The 10,534-nt window shown below is 38.9% G+C and overlaps 1 protein-coding gene across 1 annotated transcript in view; it reads left to right on the top strand.

Moving 5' to 3' along the window:
* The window catches only part of LOC131683453 (cytosol aminopeptidase-like), a 42,212-nt gene extending 32,885 nt beyond the window's left edge, over window positions 1-9,327 (top strand). Inside the window, exons 3-6 of the mRNA XM_058965461.1 lie at window positions 7,558-7,941; window positions 7,999-8,375; window positions 8,433-8,583; window positions 8,643-9,327. Of these exons, the coding sequence (XP_058821444.1) occupies window positions 7,558-7,941; window positions 7,999-8,375; window positions 8,433-8,583; window positions 8,643-9,060 (1,330 nt within the window). The 3' untranslated portion in view covers window positions 9,061-9,327. The remainder of the gene's footprint in view (window positions 1-7,557; window positions 7,942-7,998; window positions 8,376-8,432; window positions 8,584-8,642) is intronic.
* Window positions 9,328-10,534: the final 1,207 nt, after the last annotated feature.

The following is a 10,534-nucleotide window of genomic DNA, read 5'->3' as shown; positions in this document are numbered from 1 at the left end:
GAGATGTAAAAAATCCAAGGGTTATCTTTGATGGCGCGAATGAGGTGTATTCCAACGAAATCATGGCAGAAAAGTTCAACTTATTTTTTATCAAGAGCCTCGAAGAGATCCACAAAGTGATTCCGTCGCCTACAGGGCCAATGGAGGAAAATTAGTTTTGTGCTTTTGAGCCTAGAGCATGGTGCAGAAAATAATCTCGGCTTAATTGTTCGGGCACGGATAATGTTAGGTGCTGGTGAATGCGTTTGACAAAATTACTGGTAAATAGTTACCAGTTATTATGAGTCGTTTCGGTGCATTTTTACTCATTCGGTCAATCACGAAGTACAACTACGGGCAGTCTACCTAAGCTAACAGTTAACACTGAGTCGTTCCGGTAATGTGTTTTTCTGGAAGGGTGAAAGAAAACAATCGTAATTCTAGCGTCAAAAATTTTAAATTCACGAGCAGAGGATCGCAGGCTGATAACTATGGTGCCGATCTACGTGAAAATTTTGGAGCCGGTCGTTCAAAATCAATGGAACTATAATGGGTTCGGAAAATCGTTCGCGTGAAACGGCGCTTACTCTATTATTATTGTAATGGAAGCAGGTCAATGAAAATGGAAAAGTAGCTTTGGCAGTTTTTCTTTATTTAAAGCGAGTAGTATTCGAGGCATGCTCTTGAGTAGTTTCGCTGCTACGTGGAAGTTACAAGCTACAACTCTACATCATCGGAAGCCGAAATTAATGTTGGTATTGTACAGTACTACGACTTTCCCCCGAAAACCATTCTCCAGAAACTAAACCACCGATGTTTTTACCCTAGAAAGAACTATTCTCCAAAAAACCATTACCTTGAAAGTACCCATTCCTACACTCAGGCAAAAAATACAGCGATTTTCATAGGAATATCGCATAATTTTTAGCCACAAGTATCATAAGATTATCTTATGAAACGGCATTTATTTGGTCAAATCGGTTTGCTATGATTTCATGTTCCATAAGGCATCTTTGAATTATCATAAGACAATATTATACATTTATCTTATGTTTATAAGAATCATAAGATGCTCGTATGAAATTCGAACGACTGGCATATGCAATACCTTATAAAATGTTAATATAATCATAGAAGCCGTATATTTTTCATATTAATCTTATGAAAACATAGTTTTGTTACTTTTCTAGTCATCATAAGATGAATCTTATGAATTTCGCTATGCGTTTTGCCTTAGTGTAGAAAACTATATTGCAGTATGTACCATTTCCCAGAAAGGTATTATCTATAGGTATAGAATTAGAGAATCCCCGGAAATGAATTTTCCAAATTTTAGCGAGATGGGAAAAGCACCATATTTGCTTTGAATGGGGAAAAGTCTTGATGAAAATCAATCGTCTTATTCAGAGTGTTGATTAATTCGCTCTCTTCGAAGAGTGCACCGTCAGCAGCATTTCTTGTCGACCGATATAGCACTATTTCTACATTTCTTTTAGTAGGGGAAGGTGAGGTAATATCGCCATGTGGGGCGAATTGAGCACCCCCGTTTTCCAAGAATCTATGGACAATTTTCGATTCTTTTGTTTGCACGAATGCTCTGTCAATCACCATTAGATGATGTAATACTTCAATTGCGACGTAAAACAAATCTTAAATCACAAAAAATACAAAAATCTGACGGAATGTCAAAGAACTGAAAATGTTATAAGATTCAAGCTATATGAAGCAGTCGCATGACGTATGTGCGAGGTAATTGAAAAATGCATGCATCTCCGTAATATTTCCTATTTCAAGCATAAAAATAATTTAACAAGACTTCCACAAAAAATCTGCGAAAATAGCTCTACTTTGTGCATTAAATCCCGAAAAGTTATCCCTATGTAAACGTTTTATACCTGAAGTTACTACGATGAATAACAATATTTGCTCGAGAAAATTACTCGCAATGATATTTTTTTAACGGGCTGATAGGACTGCAGCTTATAGCTTGAGGGATCTCGGTCCGTCCCGTGAGACAAAATTTGCAAAATCGGAAGGATTAGCGACTGTCCGCCAATTAAACACCGGTCCTCGGGAGGAGGACTAAATTTTGCGCCTGTTTGTCTCGAAGTGTGTAACGTCAAGTTCTCTATTTTGTCTGGTCCAACGTATCCTGCTCCTAACAACGCGTGCTAAGTCGTCAGTGATGCAATTAAAACTTCGCATTGATTCCGCTTCTATTTTCTTCCTGATCTCCTCATGAGCCCCTAGGTCAGAAACGGATCAATCGACTGTTAAGTAAATTAGAGATCGCAGTCAGACGTGATGTCCGCGAATTTCATACATACATACAAACTATTTGGCGCAAGTTCAGAGCGTGTAACGTCGTGTCATCCTATGGAAAATCATCCTACCATCGCCTTGGGGTCAACGTCATATTGGCAAATTTCGCATTGAATCCGCTTCTGTCTCTTCCTAATCTCCTTTTTGTCTCCTAGGTCCGAAGCAGATCAATCGACTATTAATTGAAACGGTAAACATACTAGCAGTATTAGTCCTTACTCGCGAATACTTTTCCTTCAACTGTGCTGTTTCTTCTCTATCTTATAACATAACTCGATTATCCCTGTTCTAGTCAATATACATATTCATTACATTATTGACCAGGTAAACCCTTAATTTTTCTATTAATATTATCCTGAGTAGCTATACCAGTGAAGGTATTTTAGGATTTCGCAAAAAGAATCTGCCAATAAAGGCGTAAGAAATATTTATCCACTATTAACCATAAAGTTTGCTCGAACCGAATGTCCGCCTGGTTCGACTCGAATAGACCAAACCGACTCGAAAGGGTTGCTTATCATTTCTGAGAGCCGGTGTGCTTGGTCGAGTTTAGTAATCATAAGAACAAGTCCTGAATAATTACCTATCTCTTAGGTGCCAGTCCTGCACTCCTTTCCTGAACTAGCCTCATAGTCACGATCAAAAGAGTCGACAACTAGTAGGATCCACATGTCCCCCACCCAAGCGAATTGATCAACTTGCAAGTAGGAGCACATATCTACCAACCAGCCAAGAAGACTTCCGAATCAAAGAGAATGGACCATGCCAGTCGAAGGCCACAGGCCCAGCGCCATCTCGTACAGTGTCATTGTCATTTCTCAAGATGAGAACCTACAAAGCCTAACTGTTCGTATGTGCTAGTCCGTATAGATTTTGGTTTGCTGAAACGAAACAAGAAAAGCAAAACAATTGTGATTAGTATCGTAGCTATAATAAATAAATAAACGATTTCTCCTCTGTTGTCGGTTTTCCTGTTCGCAGTACTCCCTCCTGTTCCTGATCTGTTTGGGCCACTGGCTTTCCGTTTCCTTGGCCGTCCCGCTCTCCCGCACCGATCCGCACACATCGTAGCAGGAGAAACAAATGAAAAGACAAAACAAAATGAAAATAAATGGACGTCTGCTATCTGTGCCTAAATTGATGTTGCTTCTCAGTTTTGCACGACCCGGGGGGGACTTAGCCTTGATCCCAATGCCCTGTCACCGATGTAACGTGATATTCGTTATGGAATATTCTTTGTTTGGGGGCCATTCATGAACAATGTTGTACTTTTTTTTATCCCTGATACGTATAAAATTCATTTTTAGTTTTTATCTCGTTACGTGACGCTCTTCCCCTATTGTCAATATCCAACATCATTTATGAATGGTCCCCTGGTGATATATTTAGAGCAGACAATCCAATGAAAAATAGGATTGAAAGGATTTTAGTGCGCTCTTGGCGCCTTGTGTCACACCTTCATGTTTGTTATACATACTAAGAATACCAAAGCATGCGATGTGATGACCGGAAGATTAGAGAAGCAACTCCTCCCCTCCCCCCTCGCAAAGATTTTATTAAAACAAAATGGAAATTTGTATCTAATAGTACCGAAATTGCTGTTAAAAACTATAAGATGAATTTCATTGGCAGTCGTTATATCAATGGACAAAATGATTCTTATTAAGTGAAATAAATTTTAAATTTTGTGATCAAATATAATCTTTTGCGACATGATCATATTGCCCCCTACCATGCCAAAAATCGATCAAGCATACAAACATCGATTATTTTCAAAAATTTTGAATTTTCTTCAGCACGTTTAATAATTGCATGTGAAGAATATGTTGTAGTCCACCAATAGAGGTAAATTTGGGATTATTTGTATGTTTTACTGCAGATATATTTGCCTCCAACCTTAGACCCAAACGGCCTAACCCATTGCCGTAAGAACTTATACACAGTAGGTATTTGTTCTGGAGCGTGTTTGTGCGCTATTGGTTTGAGATTATCTGCCCGCCAGATGGCGCTTCCGAACAAATTGTGTTTTCCTCATATTTCGTTGAAAATAGCAGCAACGCGCGATGGGTATCAGCTAGTATATATAAGTCAATGTTTGTATATGATTTATGGACTCCCAAACGGCTTAACCGATTGCCGTAAAAAATTTACATAGCAGGCATTTGTTATGGAGCGTGTTTGTGTACTATTGGTTGGGGATTATCTGCCCACTAGATGGCGCTTCGGGACAAATTGTGTTTTCCTTCTATTTCGTTGGAAGTCGCAGCAATGCGCGATGGGTACTAGCTAGTATTTAATAGAAGCAAAAATTAATTGAGACGGTAGTTAACTCACAAGAGAAACAAAATTAACGAAGCTACAAAAATTCTTGTACCAGATGAATAAAAATATATTGAACTAGGGGTTTGGTGGGTTTTTAGAGCATTTACCCTTATTTTATATTATCCATATTTATATATATATATATATATATATATATATATATATATATATATATATATATATATATATATATATATATATATATATATATATATATATATATATATATATATATATATATATATATATATATATATATATATATATATATATATATATATATATATATATATATATATATATATATATATATATATATATATATATATATATATATATATATATATATATATATATATATATATATATATATATATATATATATATATATATATATATATATATATATATATATATATATATATATATATATATATATATATATATATATATATATATATATATATATATATATATATGGCCGAACAGCAGTCCAGATCTTGCCTACTCTTCTGCAGTTAAACAAATTTTGGACAAAGCTAGTAAATCAGATATTGTACACATTGTAGGGGATTAAAACCTTCCCCAACTCAGATGGATATTAGGTGATGATCTCAAATGCTACCTGCCTGAAAATGCCACAACCGAACAATGGATAGTCGTTGGGGGCTGGGTCGAATCAACTGTCTCACTAAAGCAAATGGACGGACGGTCACGCTACGCTACGCTTATTTAGTCGAACTTCTCGAACCTCCGACCTCTATACTGGCCATAATCGCCAGTAGGTCCCATGTGATCTGTTAAGTGGAAACAAGATACTCCTCCGCCAGAAACTTGTCAACAGAATGAAGTTCGTAATACGTTTAATTGCCCTTTTTGACAATAATCGTTTACGTCATCCATCTAGTGAGAGAAAGTCATCCTACGTTAGTCCAATGCGTTGGATGTTTACTCAATGAACGCCCGACATCCTCAACTGGGCGTTGCTGTTAAGATGGCGTAAACGATTATTGCCAAAAAGGGGCAATGAAACGTAGTACGAACTAAACAATTTAGAACGCCATTATCGAACTAAAAATCTTGATAAGTATCCATGGTGGAATTCTGAGTTTTGTCGAAATCAACGCAAGCGATACTTCCGTCATAAGACCGACGAAAATAAAGCTGTTCTGTGCCAAACCGAACTTCAATACGAAACTACCTGGAATGGTGCATTCTTGATAAGTATCCATGGTGGAATTCTGAGCTTTGTTGAAATCAACGCAAGCGATACTTCCGTCATAAGACCGACGAAAATAAAGCTGTTCTGTGCCAAACCGAACTTCAATACGAAACTACCTGAAATGGTGCATTCGTTGAGTATATAAGTCATGTCCAAAGCAATTTTCAGAACAACTTTTCGACGTTCTAGGATGTTGTGAACAGCAGAAAACGTGCTGATGGTACTCCCGTAAATGTTTATTTCGGGAATGCCAGCGCGCAATCCACAGCCGAGTCCGTAGACCTTTTTGCAGAACACTCGTGGGGTATTCATCAACCCAGCTGTCTCTCCATCATGCAATATCAGTCTCCTTTACTTGAATATAAGTTAAGCCGACGTGTTCGAAACTTTATCCAGTGTCGACCCATTGAAAGTACCAGGCCTGGATTGCCTACCTCCGATATTCATAAAGGATGTGCTTTCGTAAGAATTGGTTCGACACGTTCTAGCTTGCTTGATATGCCAACCTAGGGCCGTTAATTTTCATTTTATTCATAAACGATCTTTGGACGCGTATCAAATCTGGATAACTTCTTCGTCGACGATTTTAAATTTTTTCGTTACATTGCTTCTGGACACTTGACTTTGCTGCACTTGAAGATGACGTACTTAATATTGAACAATGGTACATCCTAACTCTATATTGTACTTGTATCATAGCGACTGTTTTACTACCCTACCCTATTTAAACTGTTAAAACAACGGTGCATTATGTCTATGTTTAACGTTTTTACTCAAAGGGTAAAGCGAAAATTGAGAGGATTGGCATCAGTGATGGCTCCGTGCTCCACCCTAGAAACATACAGCCGATATGGAAGAAACTAACATTGTATTTTTATGGCAATGTAGGGTTCGAGGGATTGAAGGAGCTGAACATCTGGCAGCCAAACTAATGAAATTCCTTGGAAAGACCTGAAAACGTTTTCAGTTGGCGCAGTTATCGACGGAATGCAGTTAGACTGCAACCAACGACGCAGATGGCAGTTAATCTCTGCTCGCTGATAAAGTCGACTGATAAGTCGAAATAAAATGGTTTTTACTCGTGTTTACAAACGTTGCGTCACATCTAAATTGCCCTCTTGTCTGTGCGGATATACCTCTGGGAATGTACGAAACGTCCTTCGAAACGATCCTTTGGTGTATCGAATTCAACAACGCTATTTTGTTGATAACTCATCCAACTGTCATTGGATTGCGCTTGAATTGGTTTTAAAATCTGTGCTTCGTTCCTAAGAAGTAATACAATGGAAAATCTGGCCTCCAACATGTAAAATATTCCGATTGAGCGAAGTGAAAAGTCAAGTATAACGCACCCTACCTTTTAAGCGAAATAGCAGGCACTACTCTAACTAATGTGTTCAAATCGGTGGTATGAATTGAGATGCTGAGATGAATTAGGGAACTGTTACTCTAGGTACTAGTATTTAGAACGACTCGGAAAGCATTTCCAATGGTATCGTTTGACGGTCAGTCCTTCCTTCGGAAGGAAAGTGAGGACTTTGGTCCCTGGTTTATAGTTGATAGGTCGATATCTATCCCAGATAATCAAGTCACTTCACTGGCGTCGGTGTTTGGTATCGTAGCGGAAATAGTCCGACGAAAAATAGAAGAATAATGCTACAGTTTTCCGTCCGTGTAGTTTAAATGCATTACTAAATATATCAATTTTACAGCTGCGGTCCGATAAAATGTGGTCAGGCGCGTATTTACTGGGATCTAGGTAAGTATCCAGCCGTCGCCGTTGCCGGGTTGGGCGACGCTTCCAAATGGGACGAACTGGACGAAATCAATGGCGCCAAGGAAAATGTGCGCATTGCAGCGTCCAGTGGCGTGAAGGCTCTGTCGGCATGCAAGATTGGTCACATTGAGGTGGAAGATCTCGAGAATGCTCAAGCAGCGGCGGAAGGTGCTCTGTTAGGCAACTACAAGTTTCAGGAATACAAGTGCAAGGAAAAACAAACGCCGCTGCCCAATGTTTCACTGGCCGAGAACGCCAATGGAAGCGAGGGTTGGGAACAGGGATCAATACTGGCTAGCGCACAAAATTGGGCCCGATTGTGAGTTTCGAGTTAGTACATATCAAATCAGAACTATTGCATGTATTTATTTTCCAGACTCATGGAAACACCAGCCAATTTGATGACTCCGACGATCTTTTCTGAAAACGTTCAATCAAAAATGGCATCCCTTAACGTGGATGTTAAAATCTACGATGAAAGTTGGGCCAAGGAAAAGAAGATGGGATCATTTTTGTCAGTCACTAATGGTTCCAAAGAACCGGCCAAGTTTTTGGAAATCTCGTACAAGGGAGATGGTTCCGAAGATAAGTGCATCGCACTGGTAGGAAAAGGTGTTACGTTTGACTCGGGTGGCATCAGCTTGAAACCGTCTGCTAGCATGGATCAGATGAGGGCCGATATGGGTGGAGCTGCCAATGTTGCTGCTACTATCTACGCATTGGCCCAGCTGAAGGCACCAGTTTTTGTGAAAGGTAAGCTGTCCGTTTCTAAAACACAAATGCCTATATAGTTATACATGATCTCTTTAGGCTTTATCCCACTCTGCGAAAATATGCCAAGTGGCACAGCTACTAAACCGGGAGATGTTGTCTTTGCTATGAACGGTAAAAGTATATGCGTGGACAATACCGATGCCGAAGGAAGACTCATTTTGGCAGATGCACTGTGCTATGCTTCGACGTGAATATCTTTTACAAAAAAAAATTGAATGACGCGAAAAATAACTTATTCACTTTTAGTTTCGATCCTAAATTCATTCTGGACATAGCAACGCTTACAGGTGCAGTCAAGGTTGCACTGGGAGATTGCGTTGCAGGAGTCTTTTCCACTAGTAGTAAGCTATGGGAGCAAATCCACGAAGCTGGCGCGGAGAGTGGAGATCGCGTATGGCGTTTGCCATTATTCAAGCATTACTCGGAGCAGATGTGTGACCACAACGGATATGATTTAAATAATTTGGGCAAAGGCAAGGGAGGCGGATCATGTACGGCAGCGGCATTTCTGCGGGAATTTGTCCCTAAAGAGACACCTTGGCTTCATGTCGACATTGCCGGTGTAATGGGAGATTGTAGCGATCAGTCATACACTGGTGCCAAGGGAATGACCGGGCGCCCAATGCGTACTCTGGTGGAATTCATCACAAAAGCTAGTCCATAATTAAACGACTCAAAAGAAGGGAAACGAACGAAACGTCACAGGCACAGCAGTTATGCTTGCATTTAATCCCAGTGAAAAATAGTGTTCCAAAGATAAGAGCAAAAATGAAAATGGAAAACGTCTAGTAGAACAATCATTAGCCTTTGGAATGTAAGCCATTTAAATGATATACTTTTTGTTATTGTTATGAGTTTGATTATATGATATGCCCCCACTACAATAAATCACAAATTCAAATGGGAAATGCACATTTCCCCATGATCTTTATATCCGCTTCGTTGTTTCATTGATGATTTGATGGCTGATAATTGATATTTTAGATTGTATACTATTCCCCCGAAAATCATTCCCTAGAAAGCCATTCCCCAGAATTCCACTCCCCTTAATATCATCCCTCAGAATATACTATTCCCCAGAAAGTCATTTCTCAGAATGTACCATTCCCCAGAATTCCATACCCCAGAATGCGTCATCTCCCAGAAAGTCATTCACCAGAAAAGTTTAACTTTTTTTATTGATTTGATCTTTTCAAATGTACTACTCGTTCCCACTTCCATCGAACGACATTCTTCGATTCGGTCACATTTGAAATGATTTGCATTGTGTTGAAACCGGAAGTTAGGATGACATTATTTATTCCGAATTAAAATAAAGAATGGCTGACTATCCCCAAAAACCATTCCACAGAAACTAAAATACCGAAGTGTTTTCTCCAGAAAGAATTATTCTCCAGAAAACCATATCCAGAATGAGCATCGGTTCATAAGCTCATTTTCCAGACATTTTTTTTGAAGTGGGAAATTTTTTTGATGAAAATCAAAACATTTTTTCAGTATTTTGGCCATATTGCTCCCCTCGAAGAGTGCACTGATAGCAGCATTAGACAATAGCAATATTTTTACTTTGCTTTTAATAATATAAACATACATATAGAACATGATACGGTACCTTGATGCGGTCCGGGGGCTTTTCCACCAAAGCAGTATTACAGTGATTATATCACAGAAACTTGGGATACGAATATTTTCTTTTTAGTTAAGTTACATTGTGATCAATTTTAGTACTTAACTTGGCGACCTTTATTATCCACTGCCATGGTCAAATAATATACAATGTGGGTTTAGGGCCCAATTCTCTCTGCAAGCAAATTTCTTATTCTCTCATATACACTATCAATCTCTCATTCCAAACGTACAAACGTGGCCTACACGATAACACAAACCTGGTCACAAATACGAACGCCCGCGTTCTCGCCAATATTCAAACATCCCGATTGATTAGGTGAACGTTGGAACCTAAGAACCTAAGCTCGCGTAATCATGAATCGGTTACGTCCGGAAGTCTTTAATTGGACCAATAGAAATAAAAACTAGATAAGACGCCCACGCGCGGTCATTGAAGAATACGCGAACATGCGAATGGCCACACGCTTACAAAAATAATGTGCCCACGCGAAGTTACATACTAGCACACG

This window comes from Topomyia yanbarensis, chromosome 2 (genome assembly GCF_030247195.1).
Source record: "Topomyia yanbarensis strain Yona2022 chromosome 2, ASM3024719v1, whole genome shotgun sequence".
In the NCBI taxonomy this organism is placed as follows: Eukaryota; Metazoa; Arthropoda; class Insecta; order Diptera; family Culicidae; genus Topomyia; species Topomyia yanbarensis.
Note: the sequence above shows the minus strand (reverse complement) of the source record. Positions and strands in the feature narration are given on the sequence as shown.